General features: G+C 40.1%; 1 protein-coding gene across 2 annotated transcripts in view; it reads left to right on the top strand.

The window, feature by feature from the left end:
• Positions 1-26,172, top strand: part of atg7 (ATG7 autophagy related 7 homolog (S. cerevisiae)) — an 83,293-nt gene that overhangs the window by 22,589 nt on the left and 34,532 nt on the right. For both annotated transcript variants that reach the window (XM_075461373.1, XM_075461374.1), the window contains exons 14-18: positions 787-1,032; positions 2,532-2,647; positions 8,024-8,099; positions 14,870-14,950; positions 20,858-20,980. In XM_075461373.1, coding sequence (XP_075317488.1) covers positions 787-1,032; positions 2,532-2,647; positions 8,024-8,099; positions 14,870-14,950; positions 20,858-20,980 — 642 coding nt within the window. The remainder of the gene's footprint in view (positions 1-786; positions 1,033-2,531; positions 2,648-8,023; positions 8,100-14,869; positions 14,951-20,857; positions 20,981-26,172) is intronic.

The raw sequence follows: 26,172 nt of genomic DNA, 5'->3' as shown, positions 1-26,172 counted from the left end.
TTGATGTTGTTACTACAACAGATTTGGTTTTTTTAAGGTCATTTTGGACCTCAAACAACAGCACAACACTGGCAGCTGACACTGAAGATGGGAATTGAAATGGCTTCATTGTTAAAAGTTTGTTTCACTTCCACACTTGCCAGACAACTTTAGCTTATCCAACATTATTTCAGTACCTTCTAAGGCCTCCAGGGATGCAATTAAAGCATTGCGGTGCAGTTTTTTTTTGAGGAAGCTGATTAGGTTTTTATACTTGCTAGTTCTTCTGAAAGGTTGCTTGGTCGTTTGTGCTGTGAGGCCGTTTCATTTAATTCAGTTTACATTTCTTTATTTAACATCACAAACATGACTGTAAATTTGCCAGAGTCTGGCTGTTTTTTTTTTGTTTTTTTTTTTACTTCAGTAGTAGCTGGATATGTGTCATAAAGTATATGTTACATGTGTGCAGGCAGTTGAGGGCAGAATGGCTACACTGCAATAGTGACATCAACGACCATACTGCACTGAAAGACTGAGGACAGTAAGGTTCAACTGAGCTTTAGCGTTCACAGAGCTGAGTTTGTTTAAACAAACTGTTTACATCCAGTTCCGTGACATTTGCTTGAATTAAATGACACAGCTGTGCAGCTTTAACACAGTATGTAAACTTGTTTCAGGCTTCACCGTAGATGACGGTAAACGATGAATTCCGAATGTGATTGTTTTATGGAAGAATTGAACACATTGCACTTTGATTTGCAAAATTCGATCTGCTTGAAGCTTTAATTGTCATGTTTCGCTCCTCAGCTAGTGGTGAATGCTGCCCTTGGCTTCGACACATTTGTCGTGATGCGCCACGGCCTTAAAAAAGCTCCCCTCAGTCAGAGTGTTTCCACGGGGACAGACTCCTCCCCTTCCTGTTCCTCCACATCCTCCTCATCCTCCACTCCGGCCGGATCTGCGCCCAGCGTCCCAGGGTCGTCCCTGTTCTCCAACATCCCAGGACACAAGCTGGGCTGCTACTTCTGCAATGATGTTGTGGCTCCAGGAGATGTGAGGAAAACACACAGACGGCAATAATACTGTGCAGTTGCTGCATGAAACAGGATACCCAAAATAGGCACATGATACTGGCAACATTTAACCGTAAAAAAGTAGTCACTCATTATCTTAACTGATATTGGATAAAAGGAGTACTTAATGATTTCATGACTCATGCAAACATAACTCTTAAATCTTTTTTGGGGCGGATTTACCTCTGATGACCTCGTTGTATGCTAACTGAACTAGATTATTTTGTTAAGAATTGAAAAGATGAGATTTTGGACCTAAACAGAACTCTGAATAAATGTTTCACTGATCAGCAGTTTAAACCACAGTAACATTGTAGAGCTTTTTCTGCTGCCCCAATTCATCAAAAATCTATTAATGCAGGATTAAATTGGGCATATAAGCCCGCATATTTTGAATTATGTTGTATTTTCAATTCATTGAGTTCTTCGTTGCCATATGCTGCAGAGCTTTTTCTTTTAGATCTTATGTCTAATTGTGGTGTGAAAACTCACACACTTTTCCTACTGCCCACATTCTGCTTCTGTGCCTTCATATTCATTTTTTATTCCCCCCCCCCCCCCCCCCCCCCCCCCCCCAACTGTTTCCTTTTCGCATGAGTAATATTTGAGGACTGTTAATCAGATTTGAAAGGCCAGAGCCATTTGTTGGATACCTGCTTCATTCTGCTCTGACTTCTATGAACGCCATTTGGCTCCCGCCCACAGTTTCACTCTGCAGTAATATTCACAGCAGACATCGCCAGCTCTGACTAAATGCTCGATGTAGATTTGCAGTTTAGTTTGGTGAGTGAATTCTTGGAACATTGTAAATAATTTAATGTGGGCACTAGGGGCTTTTGTGCTGCATTCCTCAACGTGTTGTTGTGCGCATCTCATTATTGTATCAGTGATGAATAGGTGAAACATGATCTGTGGCGCTCTCAGATTTACCTTTGCTTTTGTGGACTTTTTGATCATGCTCCTGGGTCCACAATTTGATATCCTAATAATTATTCAATAAAGCGCCATGCAATTTTCTGCTGACACATATGACCCATTCTTCCATCCATTTGCTTCTCAGATAGTTATGGGTGGGTTGTCACTTTTTCCAGCTAATAGTGGGAGAGACAACCTGGCAGCCAATGACAGAGCTACATTAGTGGCCCTGTTGATGAAAATATGGTGGTATTATTAAAAGCCTATTTAACAAGAAATATTACATAAGTAGTAGTAGTCAGTAGTTTTGGATCCAGGTGTTGTTCTTAGAAAATCTTCTTGTCTCTTGTCTAAATTGACCCCATCTAAAACCCATTTAACTAACGGTCCATACTTCCGTATAAGGTTTAGTGGAAGTGGAGATTAGAACCTTTGGAATTCATCAGGTTTAGAAAGAGTTTGTGTCATGATATGATTCTTCAGTGATGCCATTACTTTATTTACTTTTACCATTTACTTTATGTTGCCGTTTTTCTTATTCCGATGTTGTTTCGTTGTAAATAGTCTACCAGGGATCGGACCCTGGATCAGCAGTGCACAGTCAGCAGACCAGGGCTTGCCATGATTGCCGGAGCACTAGCTGTTGAGATGATGGTGTCCATTCTGCAGCATAGTGAAGGGTAAGTGATGTCAAAGTTATGTTGACTATAAGGCATTCCTGGGCTACAAATAAAATATAAATCAAACAAAGGAACTCCTGTAGATGCCCACCACAGGTAAATATCCCAAAAGGTCAACTGACAAGTCAAGCGATATATTTCAAGAGAACATTATTGTTTTATATATTTTTCATTATTAAAAAGGAAAGGTTCTATAGTGGTGCTCCATTAAAATAGGAGAAAAGTAGTGACATCACGACATAGATATATCTGTACTTTTCTTTTTCTCCCACAGTGAACCGGTTGTCATAACGATGTCACCAAGAGAGCTTGTGACAAGAACTCCCCCAAAAAAACAAAACAAAAAAAAAGCTTAAAGTTTTCATTCGATGCTCAATTCAATGATACGTTATCAATTGTCAAAGTTGAATTATTTTGCTATAGTACAACATTTTTGGGTAAAACTTTGGGAAAGTTGAAGATCAGCAGAGAGAGATGTGGTACATGTATGGATTGGAGTTTTGGTAGCTTGGAAACAATTAAGCCGATGATGGCACACACAGTATAACTAGATAGCACATATTACGTCTCTCAATAGAAAACAAGAGAAATAGACAGAAACTCATCCCTGGAAGTTGAACCAGTTCAACATCCAATGTGCAGAGGCACTCCTTCACAGTGACATTTCCAGCATTACACCTTCTGTTTTTAAAAAGCACTGCAGTGCCTCAAAGAAAGCTCAATTTGCTGCACCCACATGCAAACAACTTATCCGTTGCCATTGTTACGCATCTTCCTTACTTTGTAAAAGTGCCAGAATTACCAGCAGAAATCTTTCCAGCAGCACAGCAATCAATGAAAAAAAAAATGTAAAAAATGAATCAGTGTTTTCATACAAAAAAAGCTAGAAAGACAACAAGTCTTGATCTACTGCAGCTTTCTGCTATTAGTGATGCACAAATCTAGATATTCATATCATTATTTATGCATTGAGTATTATGCAGGAAAATGTTCTGCCTTGAAATATGTCAGAAAAACATCCTGTTTGACACAGGATTTTATTATTTGAATGAATATAGGCAGACATTATGGCCCTCACCTCAGGTACAAATGTATAAAAGAGTAAGCTACACATAGAATCAATAAGAGCTTGACAACAATGACCAGTGCGATCACTCCCTGCTGAGCCACGTCCTATTGTAACTAATAATTGTGGTAGAACTGATCTGACCATGCATTTCTTTCATGAAGGCTTTAATGGAAATGGTGACATTTAAGAAAATAAATGCTCTATTAACTCAAATGCTTTATAAAGATCCAACGTCAAGATATCAGGATACACAGAGCCAAGAGCTTCTGTCTGACAAGGAAATGCTAATTCCGAGCTTGACTAATTGGAAATAAAGTTTGATATTGTACACAAATACATAAAAATACATGAAAGCAGCACTGACTGTTTGTGGTTAGTCTCAGCTTTCCTTATACCACCGCTGAGAGGAATGCACTGATATTCTGTAGTTGACACGTCTATCTCATATATAGCATGGTACAAAAGGGTTTCGTGCCAGACTGTTTTTTTTTCTTTTTTTTTTAGCTTCAAGTCTAAAACTAGTAAAACATTGTTGAGAGGACTTGTAGATGTCAGAGACTTCCCTGCTTTGGAACGCAGCCCCTATCAACAGTAGCTGTCTGAAATGGCATCATTAAACTTCCCTGATCCTCACTCCAGGCTTAGCAATAAGGGACATGTTGACTTTTAGATGGAGCAGCACTACAGCTAAGATTTACTGCACTGCAGGTATTTTCAATTATTGGTTTGTTGCACGACTCCCCCATCACTGGGGTTCAGCTCACTCTTAAGGTCACTTTTCAATCTGTACTTACTCAATATTTTTAACATCTAGCCTTTTTCAAAACATTGGGCCTCATGCAACAACCGTTCGTACGCACAGATTTGTTCTTAAGTCGTGTGTACGAGTGATTTAAGAGAATTTGCGCATTCACCAATCTTTTCGTACTTTACTTTTTCTTTCAGGTACGAATAGAATTTACAAGTGATCCAGAGCTGTCGTATTTTATTTCGTAAAATAGTCCGCTGTTATTCGAGTCAAGTTTACTTCACTAATGGCTTGTATATTTAATTACTTTGAAGCTAACATAAATAAATATATACATTATACCCCATAATGATGCTGACATTATTCTCTTTGACTACAATTATGCACTAATTGAAAGTTAATTTGACTGTATATAACAAGGTCAATGGGAAGCGTAACCAGCGGCTGACTTTCTACTTTTGGATGCCTTAGCGCATGTGTGCTCCGAGACCGTGTAGAGTGTAGACAGACAAATGGCTGACAAATCCTTGGATTGGAGGGAGATTGGAGACAGATCGGGGGTGTCCCAGTCCTCTATGAGTCGTGCGCTCCCCTTGGTCATCAAAGCTCTCATCAGTTTATCACCCATGGTACATCAAATTCCCATACACCGCTGTCCAACAAGTACAAATTAAGAGGGACTTTCATCCCGTGGCTTGACTGCCAAACATAATCGGAGCACGAGACACATATACGCATCAAAGCACCCGTGCTGTTGTGGAGCGCACTGAGCTGAAGGCCAGGTGGGGGTGTCTCGATACAGCGGGGGTCAAAATGCATTATAGTCCAGAGAAGGCATGCCAGATTTGCACAATATTGCCATGAACGAGGGTCTCCTACTACCTGAACCAGCCCAGGCAGACCAGAAGGTGTGGTGCCAGGAGACCCCCCTCATGGACCACCCCATCGAAGAACCATCATGATGAGGCAACAACTCAAAAGCACGGTTTTAGGTGCAGTCATCGAGCGCCTGGCCATGGCGATCACTTTTTTTTTTTTTTTTTTAAGCCATTTTCATATCAAACCATATATTTTTTTATTTCGGTGACATTACGAACTACAGGTGACACTGAATCTGTTCAGTTTGGTGGTCATATTATACTGGTTTGGGCCTGTTTTACTGCATCCCTGTTAGGACAGGTTACCATTTATTCATGACACTGAATTATTAAGGACAATGTCAGGACATCTGTCAGTGAACTGAATCTCAAAAGAATGTTGGTCATACTGGAAGAGATCGACTCCAAACAGGTTATATTTTGGGGGAAAAAAATCAGTCAAAAACCAATCAAAAAGGGAAGGAAGCCAACCAGCATCCCAGAGTTGAACATGTTCATTACAGAAAAATGGGCTCAAAGGCTTTCAGTCGACTGCAGTCATTTGTTTACCATTGTCTGAATGATTTAGTTGATGAGCACGATGGAATCGCATACTTCGAACGAAAAAAGTAAGAGAAATTTAGAATAAAAATATGAAAATGTTCTTGCATGAGGCCCAGTGATAGGTATGTTTTCACGCTTATTAAGTGTTTAGCATGTGCACAGGTGTGTCTCTTTGAAAAACAAAGTTGTGTGTGTATGTTTTGGTTAAATTCATTCTGAAGAAGCGCCTTGCTGGGCCTGATCAGAGAGAGTCTTTTGTCTTGGAGTATTTGAGATGCAATGAACTGCTGAACTTTTTGTCTTGGGTGAAAAAGCTTAGAGAGCAAAGAAGAAAACAAGTGTTTTCATTTGCTCTCTGTATTTCAGAGGTTGTTCAGTTCCTTTCTTTACACTCCATCTCCGTCTCTCTTGCAATGGCCTTTTCATGACCCTCATTTCTTTTCATAACTATTTTTATTCCTTTCTTTTCAACCTGTTTTTAAAAATGTCCTTTTTTATTGATCTTATGTAATCTAATTTTCTGAGACACTGAATTTTGGGTTTTCATTATCTGTAAGCCATAAACTTCAAAGTTACAAGAAATAAAGGCTCAAAATATTTCACTCTATGTGTAATGAATCTATATAATAAGTGGGTTTCACTTTCTGAGATGAGGGTAAAAAAATATTGAACTTTTTCACGATATTCAAATTTTTTGAGCTGTACCTGTATTTGGAGCCTCCATGTAAATATTGTGACTGCTTATAAGATGGCTGGAAGGCCATATGGCTTTAAAGCATATTAAGTGCCAGTGGCCACGGTGCAAAGCATAATCATAAAGTACAGAGTCTTCGATATAAAGAAAAAGTAAAAGGGCACAGTAGGAAGACAAAAGGGCAAAAAGTACACCCCTGCAATGGCATTCAAGGATGAATACCATGACCATGGACATCTCGATGAATCAAAATTACTCTGATCCCAGCATGTCAGGCCAGGCGCTTTAGCAGACACTGCTTAAGGCTGGTCTCCATGGACACCATTCAGAGTGGGCTCCACTAAGATGGGCACACAGAAGGCCACTTTGCCTTTTCAAAAGCTCACCTTGATCATGACCTCTGTTGTCTAGATACAGGGAAATAATATATGTATTTTAAAGTGGCCAAGCCTGAGTCCACCTTACAAGACTTGAGTGATTGGGATCCAAGGGATCTGACATCCTAGTGGGAAAAGTCAAAAAGCTCGATAGATTTTTATGAGCCATGAATTAAAAGCTTGGTCGTTGATTATTGAAAGTAAATAAATTGTATTTTTTTTTTTTTACATTCCCTTTTAAAAAATTTTTTTTTAATTTCTTTTCCAAATGTTTTATCTACTTTTATCACCTGTTTGTCATTTCTGACCCAAAGAAGCCTACAAATCAAACCAGAAAACGCTATAAATCAACATTTGGCTTGGGAGTGAGTAATTTTAGGCTAAATTGCAATTTATGCGATTTCTGTTTAGATTTAATGTTATGTGAGAGGACAGTTACGATACAATGAATATATTCAGCATATGTTTAGTTCAATATTGTTCAGAATAACTCTTGACCGCCATGAAATGTCTAATGTAATTTCAGAGATTCATCTATAGTAAATAGTAAAGTTTTTAACAAAGGTCTCAAACAGTGGTTAAAATCTAATCAACAGTGCACACATGAATAGCTCTTAACTGGTTACTGCTTGCTCATACTGCCTTTGCTCTGTTGCCTTTTTATATTCCTTATTGTGAATTGCTTGTATTTCTTTGACTTATTTCCTCATTGTCTTGTTGCTATTTTTTGTTGTTGTGGTTGTTGTTGTTGTTGTTGCTGTTTTTTTTCTTTTTCTTTTTTCTTTTTTCTTCATATTTCTGTCTGTTTTTTCCTTTTTATTTTTATTTTTATTTGTCCTATATCTTAACTGTCCTATCCTCTCAAAGCTGCCTATGGACAAGTGTTGAGAATTAGCACTTGTGCTAAAACATTTAAACAATGCATCTGGTACGTCCAATGTAATTGCTGTCCATATCAAATAAATAGAGAAATAAATAAATAAAATCTTCTCTGTTTCAGATTTCGGATTAAATGGAAAGCGTTTGTGAAAGTACATCCATTTTCCCTTCTTATTCTTGCTCTTCAGGGGGTATGCAGTTGCCAGCAGCAGTGATGACAGAATGAATGAACCTCCTACGTCACTGGGACTCGTGCCACACCAGGTTAGGCACCCAACAAACCTCACTCACATGCATGAATATGTAACGTGCCGAGAGTGTTGTGTGCTGTATCCAATACAATATCTAAGGAAAGTATCAAGTGACGAAATATGGTTTAGGTTGGGTGTCTTATTGTTCCACTGGCAAAAAACCCAAGGTGTGCATTTAAGAATTTACCAATATAACAAATAGAAGTCAGTATAACATGACCTAGGATTTAGAAGGTGTTTTTTGGGGGGTAAAAGAAACTCTCCTGGTTCTTTTTCTAATTTCTGTAACAAAAGAAAATCTCCATCCTAAGATTGCCTATGCCTCACTCACAGGGTTACGAGTGGCAACAAAGTACATGTTGTAAGCCTTTGAAGTAGGTGTCTAGATCTTGGTGAAAGAGGCTTAAATATTACTCTAACATTTCCAGCAAGCTGCATTTCAGCAAGAGTGAGAGAGAAGGACAGTATTTAAGTAAGAAGAGAGAACATTTCCCTGAGTGTCTCAGCATGTAAGACACCAAGAAAGGATTCAGTTTATTGCACTTTTGCCAGTGAAAAGGGCTTTCTTTACTTTGACCTCATGTGCACTGAATGCACTGAAAGACACAGTGTTAAGGGGAACTTACTGTTTATGTAACAAAATGCTAACTCAATTGAATTAAATTCTGTAGTTTGTTTGGCAACTCACAACATGTTAAAAGCATGTTTAAAGCAGCACTTTAAAGCAGATTCATGATATTATGAATCATCATGTCTCATAACCACCTTAATTAAAAGATCTTAGTCTGACCAAGAGTAAGAATCTCATTAAGTGAGAGTGAGTACAATTTTCTGATGGGCAACCTTTAGCTGTAGATATGGGTCTCTTTGTAAATTAGCTGCGGTAATGAATCCCTTTTTAGTCTGCTCAAAGGTCTTGACTCACCATAACAAACACAGAAACTGAAGCCGGACCAGACTTAACTGAAGATGATGGGAAATTCTGAACTCGCAACATAATGCAACGTAGTACATAGTGATATTTATTAAGCTGGTTAAAATAGCAGACAACACCATAGGATTGTGATTGTGCTTATCAGGTTAAACACATTTGTGCAGCAATTTTTTGTGTGTAGATCTGTTTTGTAGTGAACAGGGTGACTTATGTGTATCGGCTACTCCAGATTCCACTCCCCAAGACCCTGGATGAGGATGAGAGCCCTATCATTAACTTAGTAACTCACTTAAAGATTGATTAACCGTGTGCATTTCTAAAAGTCGGTGGCCTTTCATTAATTAATGTATCAGATGGTTTTGTTGAAATTTAGTCAAAACATTAGCCCCTTTCACACTGCCGAATAACCCACGTTTAATTCGCGAATTTAGCGTGTCCGCTGTTGTGTTCACACTGCTGACCCGGGCTGCCGCATCAACTCGACTCGCCTTTCGACCCGCGTCGGACCCTAGTCTTTTTGCTGAGCCGAGTTTGATGTGAACACAATCGACGCGGGTCGGACGTGGGCGTGACGTGAGGAGTTTAAAAGACAGAATGGACAGCTGATTCAGAACAACAGCGACAGGTGAGGACAAGTTTTACTCTGTTTTAGCCTACATCAAGTTGGAGACATTTTTAAATATGGTCAACTGGTGAGACAAGGAGGTCCGCGAGCTCCTCAGCCCCCTAACAGAGGACGTTATTTTCCGCCACATTTCGGGGACGGTGAAGGATGGACCTCTGCTGGAATTCGGGCTGGCGAGAAAGATGGGAGAGCGCGGTTTCCCACGCAGCAAGACGCACGGTAAAGTAACATCTCCATGAACTGCATTGCAAAAATGAGTTCTCAAGGTGTCCCGCCATCGTTTGTTTGAAACATTTGATGCAGACAGGTGTATTTCACCCTACCTCCGACGCATGGCTTGTGCCTACGTCATTGCACACGCCCAGCATTTTGTGTTTCGTGCGACGCTCTGCCACTAGGCAACTCGCCCCTGAACTCGGCTTCAGGCGACACGGGTCACCCTGACACGCCAAGCGTTCACATTGCTCGACGCGGGTCGAAGGTGCAATTTGGACCCGCTAAGGTAGCGGGTCGCAGTGTGAAAAGGGCTATAGACGTGAGTAATGGCATGAAGTCAGAGATGAGATTCAAGCGGAAAAAACACAGACAAAAAAAACATGATAATATAAAATACTAAAGCTGCAGTCGGCAGGTTTTCAAAATTGCGAGTCTAAAGTCGGAAAATTCGAACTGATACAACTTTCAGGTCCCTTCCCCAACCTCTAACAAGCTCCGAATCGCCCCCCAAACCCCTCCCCCTCTGTGGACGAGGTTGTGTGAGGACACACAAGCTGGGGCAGACTCACGCTCAGCAGCGTGTGCACAAGCTGTGATTGACAGGTAGGATTCCTCCACCCTAACTTGATTGGTTAAAAACAGCCGGGAGCGCTCGGTTTTTGCAAGCATGATTACAGGCTTCAGAGGGAGCTACAGATTTCGTTATTTTTCCTAAAGAGCCTATTTAATATTCTACTTCCAGAATCCCATGACAGTTCAAGCTAATATGACTAAAAAAAAGTTGCCGACCGCAGCTTTAAGAGGAAATGCTTCTAAAGATTATGATAAATAACATGAGCTCACCAAATAGAGGAAGATTAGATGATTTTAAGTCCCCCAAATTGTGTTCTTTCCTAACTGAGTGCTGCATCTCACCACCTTCATTTACATCATCATGAGTATTCATCATGCCGAGAATATGAATCCCTGCCACTTGCTTGACACCCTGCTGCTCATGGTATTTCAGCCAAATAACCCGTAGAAAAATGATATGCAAATGTGATAGCCTCTGTGTGTGTTGCTTATGCAAACAGATGGTGAGATGATAATTACCCAAGGGATAGAAATGCCAAGGAAATAATACGCCTGAAGGAGTGAATGTTTATGCCTCGAATGCTTGTGTTTTGAATGTCTTGAATGCCTTTTCCTCCAGCAGCCTGTGCCGTGCAGCACACTGCAGTCACAGAGGTTGAGGGTGCTGGCTGCCTTTTTGTGGTGACACAGTGACAGCTTGTGGTGATTTAAAAGAATGAAACTTTAGCGCGTTCACCTCTGTAGCAACAGATTCATCTCTCAACACTTTTCATGACCATGGCCTCATTTCCACGTGTATGATAGACACCACGGTCAAATTTGGACAATGCTATTTAGAGAAACATCAGCCATTTCTGAAATCCATGGGAAATCTTCTCTGCATGTTTTTGAGTGCACTGATATGTCTCAGCCTAAGCTCCATGACATAATCAATGTGAAGGGCTACTTGGGGAACAGATTTTTGCAGAAAATAGGAAATGGCTTATTTTTATGGCTTACATATATGTCTGAATAATTCTGACGCACATCAAATTAAATTCAAATTGCTAATGGAGACTGATATTGAAAAAATCCACTTCAATGGGAATTACAGTAATAGAGCATTCAGCAGCTTCTCTCTGTCAACCTTCAGTTCAAATCACATAAAACTTTTAAAAAGGTAAAAACAGAGAGAAATACCTCAAGGACTTGAGGGTTGACAAAATACCCAGACAAAATATGTGCACAAAATACATCAAAATGTGTATATGTGTATATATATATATATTTGTGTGTAGAGTACTATCTTTCAAAATGGTGAAAATTCTCATTGTCAGTGGAAATAATACATCTATTTTCACATGATATAAATCCAAATAGCTGGATGTCAAATTCGATGTTAGTTATTTTGTGATCTTAAAGTCTGAAGAGCAGTGCTTCGAACAACTGCTCACTTCACACGTAGAGTGGTGCTTAGAATTTTGTGAAACCTTTATGCTTTCATTCAGTTTTTCATTCATTTCTCTTCTGACTGTCACTCAAGGGACGAATGGAGCGGGAGATTGACAGGCGGATCGGTGCGGCGTCTGCAGTGATGCGGGCTCTGCACCGGCCCGTCGTGGTGAAGAAGGAGCTGAGCCAGAAGGCGAAGCTCTCGATTTACCGGTCAATCTATGTTCCTACCCTCACCTATGGTCACGAGCTGTGGGTAGTGACCGAAAGAGATCGCGAATACAAGCGGCCGAAATGAGTTTCCTCCGCAGGGTGTCTGGGCTCTCCCTTAGAGATAGGGTGAGAAGCTCGGTCATCCGGGAAGGGCTCGGAGTAGAACCGCTGCTCCTCCGCATCGAGAGGAGTCAGATGAGGTGGCTCGGGCATCTGGTTAGGATGTCTCCTGGACGCCTCCCTGGTGAGGTGTTCCGGGCCCGTCCCACTGGGAGGACGCCCCGGGGAAGACCCAGGACACGTTGGAGAGACTATGTTTCTCGGCTGGCCTGGGAACGCCTCGGGGTCCCCCCAGAAGAGCTGGAGGAAGTGGCCGGGGACAGGGACGTCTGGGTTTCTCTGCTCAAGCTGCTGCCCCCGCGACCCGATCCCCGGACCAGCGGAAGATAATGGATGGATGGAAGGACTTTCACTCAAGTCGTAGAAGTAGCCAAAGAAAAGCCATTTAAACCAATGACACAAATCTGATACCAAGTCATTGAACTTTTCTTTTTTTTCTCAGGAAAATGATTTAATAAATGACAAATTTGGTTTTAAAAAAAGGTCTTTGTTTAGCAGTTGATTGACAGTTTGTTCTGTCACTGCTTTTGCACTCAGGTCAAAGTGGGCACTTTGATTTGAAGAACAGAAACCTATTGGAATGTGATCTCCACCAATCCTGATTCAGACAGATTGTGTAGAAATGAAAGAAATTCAAGACTTTTATGACCCTCACCAGGTGTAGCGGATCAGCAAAGGTAACAGCAGTGGGATGTGTAATCGTCAAAAAGCATCACAGGGTAACTTTTTGAGGTGGCGGCTGTGGCTCAGGAGGTAGAGCACCAAACTCCACATTGTCCTCATTTCATTCATAAGTATGTGCGTGTGCATTAAAGAAAAAAAGCACTTAATCAGCTATAAAACTGAAAAATGGTGTATAAATATGTAAGAATATGGTTTGTACTTTAAAGCACTTAAAGATCTTAACAACACTAGAAAAGCTCTGTATGAATGCACTACTTTTACCTTTTACTATGATGGCTCAGAGGAGAACACTTTGTACAGGGCTGCAAAGAGAAAGCCACAGCTTTCCAAAAAGAACATTGCTGCTCGTCTGTAGTTAGCTAAAAGTCCTATTAATGAGCCAGAACACTGTTGGAAAATTAGACTAAAATGTAAAAAAGGAAAATGGCATTCCATTTTAAGAGCCTAATGCCATCTGTTCATTTTGGTGGTCATATTATACTGGTTTGGGCCTGTTTTACTGCATCCCTGTTAGGACAGGTTACCATTTATTCATGAAACTGTGAATTATTAAGGACAATGTCAGGACATCTGTCAGTGAACTGAATCTCAAAACAATGTTGGTCATACTGGAAGAGATCGACTCCAAACAGGTTATATTATGGGAAAAAATAATCAGTCAAAAACCAATCAAAAAGGGAAGGAAGCCAACCAGCATCCCAGAGTTGAACATGTTCATTACAGAAAAATGGGCTCAAAGACTTTCAGTCGACTGCAGTCATTTGTTTACCATTGTCTGAATGATTTAGTTGATGAGCACGATGGAATCACATACAGTGCCTGGACTTATTTGCTTCATATAAGCTCTTTTGTAAAGACTGTGCAGTTTTATGTGAAGCTACTAGGTTGTGCCCACTCACCCATTAGTCTGACTCACTTGTGCACTCACGCTTTTGTTATGTCATTCACTGGACATGTGTACTCTGCCAGCGCTCATCCCACATTAATGTTACATCTGCTCTGCCTGCTACTGCTGTTAAATTGACAATCCTGCCATCTATTTTTATTACTGTCATTGCACATCCTTGAATATGCCATTTCTAATTTAAATGACCGGAGATGAAAAGGCATAAACGGCAAGAAGTAAATGAAAAACACATTTGCAATGTTAAGAGCATCATGCAGATGTAATACATGTTTTTTTTTAACACTTTACCAGTTCTGGCACATATTTTGAGTTGAGTATCTTAACCTAATAGCCTCAGGTTTATCTCCCCTAACAAGTGATTAAGAAAATGTCGCTTTTAAAATCTCATGCTGTTTGCACCCAGAATAAATAACCTTCTTCACTTGCTGTGCATCTGAAACCACTGGTAACAAATGTTGATACATTCTTCAGTTTCACCGCCAGATTTTATAGTCAGGTAGTCTTTCCATGCTTTGGTCTATGCATGTCATCAGGAAACATAATTTACTGAAGCTTTTATTGAAGATGATGTAGGAGGTGAAGAGAATAAATTAAGTGCAACATGTGTCAGTGAAGGGTTCATAATGTGTGTGTGTGTGTGTTTTGAACAGGACGGTGATTAAGATAATACGCCATAATAAGTCGTGAAGGTTTATAGCACTGTTAAGATGTGATTGAAATGTTGCCTCCTTGACACCAGAGGGAGCTCTCTGCTTTCCTTCTGAAAAAAAGCAACACAGACTGTCAAACTGATGGCAAGTTTTCATTTCATTACCGCCATTAGCTTCACGTATAGTAGCAAGGAATAAAGCTGCCAGTGGAACTATATCTCACAAAATAAAGCCTGTCCTAATCTCTCTCATAACTACCAAAAACTGATTGTTTTTTTTTCTTCTCCTGAGTCTTTTGTTAAAATTTGCCTCAATAGTTAGGCTCATTTCTCCTCACAGTGTTCAAAATGAACAGCATTTATAAGAATTGTATATTTTTTCCACTGATATGTCCCATTTGATTGATGAAATGTTGATTTCTCCTTTCCAGATTCGAGGCTTTCTCTCCAGGTTTGACAACGTCCTGCCTGCCAGCCTAGCCTTTGACAAATGTACTGCCTGCTCACCCGTCGTAAGTGGCCCCTCTATAATTGTAGTTATGCATTAAATCAAATCTGGCTCGGTAGCAAGACAGCGTTCAAACAATGATTTCCAGTTTGCTAGAAAGACTGAAACATGCAGCCATAGATGGGGAGATTCTCATTTTCTTATCAAATCAGACTTTGTTACTATGTGACAGCGATGTTTTGAAACACAAATCACAGTCATTGCAGAAAAAGGGGGATTCCCAGCTCTCCTATTTCCACGTTGTTAAGTCAGTATAGCTGTGTTGAAATGTTGTTCCTTGAGGAATACTGAAGAGACACACACAGGAAAGCTGGTTAAACCATATGGTAACAATCAGGCAGCAGTTGCTCACTGATGTCAGTAACTGTCGTATGAGTGGAATTAGCTCCCACCACTGGTGTGGGTGTGTGTGTGTGTGTGTGGGAGATATCACCCTTTGTGTTGATTACTGCTTTGTAATTGGTTAGTGTGGGAGCGGCATCCAACAATGTGACTGGTTGATGTACAGTAGTGCAACAGTGTTGGAGGGAGGCATGAAAAACTGCAATTTAGAGATGAAGAAAGTTTACAAAAAAAAAAAGTGGGAGGGGGTAGAGGAAGTGCAGCGCTGCTGAAAAAAAAGGGTGTTGTGATGAGTGGCTGGTTCGCCTCATTCTCCCCGGATCTCAATGCAGTCTTTGTGTCGATAAAGAGGTCATAAAGCCTCAGATCTATCACTTTCATGTGAAGACAGGGAGAAACTAAGAGGCGGAGGGGGGAGGGAGTTGGCTAGCTTCTGCACTGAAAGTTTTCTCCACCTATGCTCTGGAAAAAGAAAAGAAAAAAAAGTTTGGCGTTCCACCCCATCTTAAGGTGTCATGTTTCTGCCTGTGTGACTGATGAGATTATTCGGTCTGCACAGAGGTGTTCATATGGGCTGACAAGGATTGGGTGAAGCCTGTGTAGTCGGGAATAATGGACAACATGAGTTAGGGAAGACAATTCTCTGCTGAGACAGGGATAAAGGTTGTGTTGTGCATGTGTTATATCCCACCCACACATCTTTTCCCTCTCTGCCTTGCATTTGCTTATCTGCCTTTCACTCTTTTCTTTTCAGCCTACTCCTATTTCACTTCTCCTGCTTCTCCCTTCCTGCTCTTCCTCCCCCATATCTCTCCTCTCTTTTGTGTGACCCTGCCTCCATATATCGGTGTGTTCACTTTAATGGCTTGTGTGTGTGTGTGTGTGTCTGTCTTTGTCTTCACTTTGGATGTGTGTGTGAGCAAGTGCATGTCTGTCTGTGTGTATTTCTGCCGCAGTCAGCTGTGTGCTGCCAGGTCACTATGGAAACAAAACAATTCAGCCCCTGTCTGGGCTGGAGCAGTTCCTGTAGAGTTGGGGCTTTTCACTTTATGTGTGGTGTGCATTTATGTGTGTGTATTTCCTAGCTCTCTTTGGGAATACAAGCCAATAAAACTACACGCTAAAGAGTAAATCACAGCTGACGTGGCGTTGTCTAAAACTGTGCCTCTTACTACAGCTACTTGTACGCTCTACAAATTGTACATCCAGCATGAATAAGAAACATTTTCGATACACTTTTTTCTGTTAAAAGAAATGCGCAGTAATAGTTTAACTCCTACTTAACTTTTGAAAACCATAAGTAGCGAATAGGCTTTTAAACGAGTAGATATATTGAGCTGAAACAGTGTCAGTCGTAAACTTAGTTGATGGGCAAATCATTTTGAAAGGCAAATATTTTACAATTGATTTACTTATTAGTTCGTGCTGAACTGTTGGCACACAAGTTTGATACCATTTCTCATCGTTTTCTAACATTTTGTCACAAAATAAGTATTTTTTTCCACACATCAAGTGTATCTTAGTAATAAAAAAAAAAGACCAGATTATGCTGTGCTGTTTCCTCACTTTCAAGAAAGCTTAGAATGAACCAACAATGTCTTCATGCATTTAACCTTCGCATCAGCATGTATTTTTACATTAGGCGCAGTCTAAGTGAATAAGAAATATTAACTCCTTCTAGACGAGCTTCCTGTGCACTTCACGGTCTCTCCATAAATCCTCATGAGCTACGCTAACAAGTCAACGTGGAGTTAGTAAGGGTGACCTTATGACCCTTTCTGATGTATACGGGGGAAGCCACTGAGTCACGATGATACCGTTTACTCATAGTTTAGTACGTGTGTGAAGTTAAAGCCAAAGTATTTGTGGAATTTTTGCTTAAGAATGACTTTTGAATGAGTAATGGATTGTCAGGGTTATAGTAGATACAGTTTAGCTTACTGTCTCCAGTGTTTGTGTAGATAGACGGATATACTTTATTAATTATTGGGTCGCAGCAACATAACGACAAAAGGCAAAAGTATTGTAGAGGCAATTCACCAATAACAAAAAAGATAATATATATATATAATATATATACATACCCACAAATATCTTTGTCAAATATAAACAGCCACATATGTACATATCTACATAAATATAGGAATAAGAATAGAAAAAGGTGTTGTGGAGAGGATGGGATGGATTGTCCATGATGAGGATCAGATTGTTCAGCGACCTTCTGTTCCTCACTGACTCAAACCTCTCCAGTTTATGGCCTTTGATGGCCTTAGCCTTGCGGATGATTTAGTAGTGCTTGTAGTGCTCCACGACTTCAACCTCCTCACCCGATATGATGACAGGTTTTATTGCTGTTTTCTTTCTCCTGAAGTCCACCACAATGTGTTTTGACCACATTTAGAAGCAGATGATTTCCGCTGCTCCACTTTATAAAGCCTGCCACCAGGTCTCTGTACTCCAACTCCTGCCCATCTCTAATACACCCCACCACTGCGGTGTCATCAGAGAACTTCTGTAGGTGGCATGAGTCAGAGTTGTCCTGAAAGTTGGAGGTGTACAGAGTGAACAGAAATGGAGCCAGCACAGTCACAGACAGCAGTGTTCCTGTACTACTGCTCACCGTGTCAGACAGGGAGCTCCCCAGCTGAACAATCTGAGGCCTGTCAGACAGATGATCCACTGAAACCCATCCTGATCAGCTTCTCACACAACACAAGTGGTTGGATGGTGTTGAAGGCTCTGGGAAAATGAAAAAACATGATCCTCACCATGCCACCAGCACCATCCGGGTGAGTGTGGGCACGCTGCAGCAGCCTAGCAGCAGGTACCTACATCATAACTGACACTTTTACATAATCAATCTTCCCATTTTCTTGTCTAAGAACCATCCAGAATTTGACTTGTTTGGGAAAGCAAATACACACATGCACAGTTGAAGATGTGTGATATTTTTGGATATTATCCAAGAACGACTTCTAAATGAAAGCTTGGAGCTGTATCTGTGTGGCTCCAAAGTTGAGTGAAGCATAACAACAAATTTATATAAACATATGTGTATTTTATAAATGAAAGTGGCACAATATGTTTTACTGATGTTGTTGTGTGGGCGTGTTTGTTGTTTTTCTTAACTGGTGCAATCTACAGAGTGCATGAGATCACAACTGAAACTCATCGACACCTGTTTGGCACTTCAGGGTTATTTCAATTTTTAGCCTCCTCCTTTCTTTGTGTCTATATAACTTTGTATTTTAATCTGTTATTTACCACAATGCGTTTGTCACACTACTTTGACTGCCACAGAATATGTTAGAGAGATTTACAGTAGAAAGAAAGGTAATGCAGCATCAAAAAAGAAAGCCCTTCTTCTCTCTCAGACTGTTGACTATATAGTGAATAAAGTCAAAGTCTGAGTATAAAGTTGGCAGGCATGGTAGTAATAAGTATTACTACTGTAAGAGATTCTGCCAAAAACACAGATAAAGAAACTATACAAACATTTAAGGCCTAGCTGCATTCCTGTGAGCTGTTAGAGCTGGTAACAAACAGATTCAAGCTTATCAATGGTTACACCTGCAGCTAATACAGAGAGCTTAGGCAGGCATGCAACAAAGATCCCAACACACTTCGGTATGTGGCTTCTTATGCTAAGCCAACCAGCAATATCAGCAACTTTTGTATTGATGGATTTAATCACTATGATGCGAGGAGGGTAGCCTAAAGTTGCACCACTTCATATATCTCTTTGGCATCCTGTGGATTTTCACATGTTGGCAGCTTGCTCGCAGTCATCCCCCAAGCATGATTAGATAAACCAGAGGAGATTATTTTCAGCATTTTGACTTTATCCTGGACATAGGAAATTGAAAAACAACCCACGACTCCTTCCTCATATTTCTTTTCTCATTGACCCCAATATTCTTTCATAGAGCTGAACTGTTGTTGAACTTTTTGTTGTGTCATTTTCTTCACGTTAGATATGGGCATAAGTGTCGAGTATGCTAAGCGTGTTTTGTTTGCATACCAGTGTGTCGTTGGAGTGGCTTTTTCACAACATCATCACAGCGATTGGATTGCTTTCTGAGTCATCATCAGCTATATTTCAACAAAGTGGGTTTTGGTCGTTGACGTCTCGTGTAACAGAACCTGTGGATGGAAGTGGAGAATCAAAGAAAGAAAAGGAAGGAAAGAAAGAAAGAAAAGAGAGGCTGAAAAGATGAATGAGGGTTACATCAGTGTGTATTGTGTGTGGTTTGTCTGGCTCCTAGACTAGACGCCAGGTCAGTCTGCGTATACACACACACACACACACACACACACACACACACACACACACACAGACAGACAGACGGTGATGCTGATGTCTGAAGCTGTGGTAACTCTACACCTGCAGAGGAGAGCCTGTGGGCGTCCATGAAAGGCTTGGCCAGTCTTAGGAAGGTAGTTAAGAGGGCAGAGGATGCAAGTGCTAGTCTGTCGGTGTGTGTGTGTGTGTGTGTGTGTGTGTGTGTGTGTGTGTTTTGGAGATATGGTGGGGATATTTGAAGTCTCTGCTTGTGGGAGATCAAGGTAAACACTCCAGTGTTAGTGTGGAGGTGCTGAGTTGTGGTGTTTCAGAGGTTGTGTCAAAGGGCCTGAGGGAAAAGGTTCATTTTACATTTAGATTGTTGTTATTATTTCACACTTTTTATGTGACAACATTTGTGTCCCATGTCAATACCTTTTCTTATGTCTTTACTTTATCTGTGTATGCAATTAAGACAATGCACTGATGAACATCACTACAAAAGTACACAATGTAAATATGACAGATTCTAATATACATACCTCGTTCCTAGGGACGAGCTATGTATATTAGAATATATTAGAAAACACTTTTTTTTTTTAATGTCCAATGATAGACTGTACAAACGGAGATAAAACAGGAGTGTGCAGTGAAAGAAATAAAATGACAAAAAAAGGAAAAGACGATGCAAATGTTAAAAGCAAGCACAGCTGTGAAGTTCCTTTGGTAAACTATCCCAGTATTCATAATTGTTTACTGACAACACAGTCTGTCCAAACGTGACCTGTCTGTATGGCACCTGCGGTGGTGGCCGTAGTACCAGAGCCACACTAACAGTCCTCTGTTTAAAGATACCATCTAAAACAGGTCCATACTGTCCATACAGTGTCCATACAAAAAGGTAATAAAACATCAAAATTGAATAAACTATACATATCTAGAATTTTACAATGACTTCCTTTTTCTTTTCTTTTTTTTTTTTTTTTACTTTTATTGCTTTCTTAAGTGTTATTCCACATTTAGATTACTCACAAGTAGTACAAGATTCAATTTTAGAAGAACTCTTTTAGTGTAAATGCATCATGCATCTTTGCTGTACTTTGTGTCCAGATGCAGTTCATTAGTCCAACTCCAAGTAAACACTCCAGATTTAAAACAGACTCCAAGATTATGTCTTTAAGAAAAAGACAGATGTTATATTTTACTCAAAAGCACCAGTCAAAGTTGCATTTATTTGATTCCTCTGACTTTTCGTTGATGGCTGATCTCAAATCTTTTTTTTTCCAGGTCTTGGACCACTATGAGAGGGAAGGTTTCAGCTTTCTGTCCAAAGTTTTTAATTCCTCCCACTCTTTTCTGGAGGACCTGACTGGACTGACTCTGCTGCACCAGGAGACACAGGCTGCAGAGGTAAATCACTCCCACGCATATACCAACACCAACTGGTAGAGACGTGTACACAGAACTCGCTGCCTTTTCAGCGGGTTCAGCAGCACAGCGATGGGAACTTTAGAGCCCGATGTGAAAAGCTTTGTGGAGTTTCATGGCAGTGTTCTCAAACAGCACCAGAACAGCCAATCTTCCACTCCACAATTACATATCAAATTTAACAATAATGAAAAAATTGTTGATTAAAATTAAGAGGAGTGTGATATATAACCACCCAGAATATTTACAATGCTGTTTGTGAATTTTAAAATGCACGTACTGATTTAGGTTTGTGTCATAAAACAAACAAAGAAAAGCGTTGTGAATTAGACTTGTCATGTGTTCAATTCAACTGAGCAGAAAAGTCTCTTGTGTCATTGAGCTCTACTTTTTACAAAATAAGATTGCTTCATAGATCTGTGATGTTCTTTTTGAAAAAAAGGTTGCAGCATCAACCCCTTTTGGCCCCTTTTAGACAGCTTGGTCTACGTTGGAATGTGTATTTAGCCTCTCTGCTCTGGGGCATTGTTGTCCTACCTTTTATGTTTTGATAATGTTTTGTATGTGTGACCCACCAATGGGGCTCGTTAAAAGTTCTGAAGAAAGAGTTGGCCACTCACCCATCTTTGTTTGTGTTGTAGATTGGTGCAAACGTGCTACCAAAAGTTTGTAACGCTCGGTTGACCTGCCCTTATTTTCCATATTTTGTTGCGGATGATTTATGGCACAATAGACAAAGACACTGTTGCTACACGTGACACTGCTGAAGCAGCATCCTATCCGAAAAGCACTTATTGGGGTTGCAATGTGCCAGCATTGGGAGGGTTCTTCTTGATGGCAGTATGGCAGGAGCTGGGTGAAAAGGGCCATACATGGACCATGGATGTTCATAGAGAAGAGGCAGCTGAGGCTGAATGCAAAGAAGTTCATTTATCTTTACATCAGCTTTACTTTTGGTCATGACCACTGTGACCTTGAAGTGTTTCGCTTTACCTACTTTCTATAAAGTTATTTTTTCTATCACTCTACAATAAGGCTCATCCATATGGCTTTATTACAAAAATATTCTGTCAACATGAAACTACAAAAACATGTCTGAGCAACAAGTTCCTCAACTTTGGCTTCAGTGACTGTGTATACACGGGGTCTCTCAGATTGCTTCACATGACTTACTATTTTGTTTGCTAAATAGTACAGTGTGCGTGCAACTTATTACATAACATCGGCAGATGGTCTCATTACAGTTTTCTTCTCCAGAAAATGCGTAGACGTAGCTCATTCAAAAACAATTGCATTTTCATGCGTATGACTTAAGACATTTTTCTAGCCATTTTTTAGCAACGACCAGTTTGCTCTCACGGTTTGGCTGTGGGCCCGGTGTTGGATTGTGTAAAAGTGACTTCCATGATGCAGTCTTAGGCCTCAACTTATGAACGTAACAGGACAGTAACTGTCCATGTATGGGCAAAGGTGGCAAAGGTCCAAAGGTGGCAAAGTTTTAGCACTGTCTTGCCCACACCTGCCATTGCTTTGTAAACAAAGGAGATAAAAATCCCACAATCTGATGTCTTGAGACAAAAACTTTTTTTTCTTTCTTGTGTACACATCAACGCTGTAAACATTTAGATATGTTCTTCAAAAACCAATACATATTTATGTCTATATAGACCTATATATAGATATAGATATAGATACATACATTTTTGTTAAATATCTATGTACCTGTGGACAATGTCTGAGATCTCAGACCGTTTCAAAACGGTTTGTCCTCCTCTCGAAATGTACGTTTCATCAGTACAGTGTTTAAACTAAATGTTTAGAGGAGATACAGTTTTAATTTGAAATCAGTGATATTTTTATCCTCCGGCCCTACTCTAATTATTCTGTTGTCATAGCAACGTGCGGTTGATGTCTCTGAAACGCCGAAATAAAGTTCCAGCAAACATCCAGAATACTTTTGTGGCGGAATATGGGTGGTTTTCCTCAAGTCTCCCCCATGACATGAGACGGAGGGAGTCGAGGGAGAGACAGAAAATGAGTGAGTGTAGGTGGTGGGGGTTGAGTCTGGTCCTGCTGCACTGTGGGAAAATCCCATACACTCTCTCCCCAGCTCCAACTACTTCATGAAAGCTGGACTGAAATGACTCGGGGAAAAAAAAAACCTGTGCATATAAGAACGTGGACAGCAGAGAAAGGGAAAAGAGCAAAATAAATTTATGAGCAGGAAAGAAAATTAGAAGGGACTTTTCTCTTTCTCTTCTCTCTTTCTATCAATCTTCACCCTATTCCCTGTCATTCTCTGTATCTCTTTGGTTTGATCCTTCCCTCTCTATCCACTCCGTCTCTCTGACGGAGTACGTTGACGAGTCTGGCGTCAGTCCTTTTCTCTTCAATCAGAACATGGAGAGATTGTTTTGATTGCTCAGCCCACTAGCGCCAGAAGTCTCAGCGCCTGTTTCCTGTACACAGATTACTTATTCTGAAATCTACTGCATTTGGAGGTTGTCCTCAACTTTTTTTTTTCTTTTTTTTTTTTTTAGACTAATTCCAGGAAGGGACAGTAGGCTTTTTTCCTTTTTTTTTTTTTTTTTTTTTTTTCTTTTTTTCTTTCTCAGTAGAGAAAGCATATTATCTGTAATTCCATGTGGGAACCCACTAGAAAAAGACTTGTGGCTCATTTTTGGTCTTGTCCTATATTTTAAAAAGTGCTGGTCTGAAATCATTTTCATTTTCAATGTTAAGAATAGAGGTTTAGTAACTTTTTTTATTATTATTTTTGTGTATGTTCTGTATTGGAATTGTATATATTGGAATTGGATATATATATCCCTTGTGGGATGTGACATTTTTAATGAATTTTTTCATTTTTAATGTTATGGAAATGGATCCCTCAATAACAGCATTTGCATTTGTCCTGTACCCTTTCTTTTGAAGATAGATCTACGTACATAATTCATGCATACATAGAATTATGATGGACCTAAAAAAGACTTTATTTGCATTGTAAGTTGTTATTTCACAATGTTCTTGCTTTTCGCTTGAGCATGGAACTGAATTTATTACAGTCAGTCGGTGTGTGTTTTTGCTCACTCAAATGAGTGCAACCACTCTAAACTATAATCTACGTCATCAGCTATCACTACTATGTACTTAGGACCTATTTTGGGTGAGTTTGTAACCTGAGAACTACTTTTTATGCGGTCACCGCTGGGTTTTGGGGGAGTTCAAGTTCGGTAAAAGTTTAGACAGGCAGAGAGCTATGCGTGTGTCTTTGAGTGTGAGTGTGCACGGGCATGTGTATAAGTCACACACAAATCCATGTGAATGGCTTCTTTGTGAGAGCAGCCCTACTGAGATTTCAAGCTGCAACATGAGCACGGCAGGATGGAACTATGAATTTGGCATCTGGCAAATTAGTTACATGTATTTCAAACATTTGTAGGCAGCACATCGCATCTCGAGCCTCACGAGAACACATGTTTTAAGAAAGGGACTTCCAACATGACTCATTTTTAATAGTCATGACCTGATTTGTAGTTGCACAGTTTATAACCTGTACAGGTCTACGCAAGACTTTAGGATTATCTGACACCTTTAAAGCAACGGTAGAAAAGTTTGTGAACCTTAAAACAATGTACTGACTTGTTTTGAAGTACACTGAACTTTTTCCTTTTTTTTGTACAATCCTGAAACTGCCCTGGAGCACTCGTGGGCTGAGTGGCACAATTTCAGCCTCGCACCACACCGCTTTCCTTTAAGGTCGTTTCACATTTTTTGAGAGCAAAGGATTCCAAATTCACCAGCGTCACTTGAAGCTGCAGATTTTTATTTGAAAGAAAAGTGGTCACACATTTATGTTTCCACAATTCAAGCTTCTTTGTTAAGTTTTCCATCTTCCACTCTTGATCACTTTTTAATAAGATTGTGCTGCTATCACTGAGCACATATACGTGGCAGATAAATGGGACTCGATGATGAATGGTATGGTGCCATTAGCTGCAGTTTTTCTGTTCCACCCTGTGGTTTTTGGGTGAAAGTTATGAATTGGTGGTGTAAAATGATTGCAGCGGAGGTGGGTGTCAGGGCCGATCAGCACATTTTGCAAAATCATTGTATTGTTGGTGGTGGGGTCATGTCAAACGTAGCTAAATCATATCAGCACTTGATGTTTGAGTTTGTGTATGATCTATCTTTTGCTATAAGCCCTCTATATATCTGTATTTGTAGGTATTCTTTATGATGTTTTATCTATTAGACTTCTTTTTCAGTTAAATGCTTTTTAGATCTTCAACTTTCAGCAGAACATATTATATTCAATATGGCCTGCAGTCAAAATGTTGTTAGTAAACCATTTTCAATTTTTGTGGTAATATCGTGCAAAATGTGTTTTGAATGCTAAATTGTACATTGATTACCATTTACACATTTCTGAAGCATCATGGGCAAACTCTACAATACAGTGACGGCCGCTGGATTGTAGCGAAGAGGTTTTTATGACAAGAATCCAAACTGAAATACACACATATGGAGCAATGACTTTGTACTCGGTATGTTTTTCTCCCCTAGGATTTAGCACAAAAGTAGAAAACAGGGCTTCTTGTGCGGCTTGAGTTATGCAAAAACTCTCTTGAGGGTGTAACCCAAGTTTGTGTAACATCGTCACATTATTTTTGTATTTTGAAATTAAATCATTGTGAAATGACCTCAATCCCCTCTTGACGATACAGGACCAGCCTGGTGTTTCTAGGCTTCCTGGGAGGACGGGGCCTCTGATTTGAGAGGCTTTTGTTTTAAAGCTGATAACCTACATGTCCAGGGTTTCATCGAGTGCACGTCAGCGACAGATACTTACAGTATTCAAGGCATGATAATTTTGTTTTGGGTTGGCCACTTTGACGATGGCTATATTATTTTAATTTCATTATATGATGAAGAAAGCTTGAGCTTTACTTATCTTACAAGTAAGATCCCGCGTCTTCGTAAAACTCGACAACGACAGTGAATATCTGTAGAATATAGACACCTGTATTCCTCCCACTGTGTGGTTTCTGGATAACAATCTCTACGCCATCAGATGCCACTAATCATAAGCTTGAGTCACACTAATGCCCCGAAGGACCAGAGGTCACCCAACCGCCCACGCTTGTTCCTGAAAGGCTCCACTCTACGTAAAA

Source organism: Odontesthes bonariensis, chromosome 3 (genome assembly GCF_027942865.1).
Source record: "Odontesthes bonariensis isolate fOdoBon6 chromosome 3, fOdoBon6.hap1, whole genome shotgun sequence".
Taxonomy (NCBI): domain Eukaryota; kingdom Metazoa; phylum Chordata; class Actinopteri; order Atheriniformes; family Atherinopsidae; genus Odontesthes; species Odontesthes bonariensis.
The sequence above is the reverse complement of the archived record's forward strand: the minus strand, read 5'-3'. Positions and strand labels throughout refer to the sequence as shown.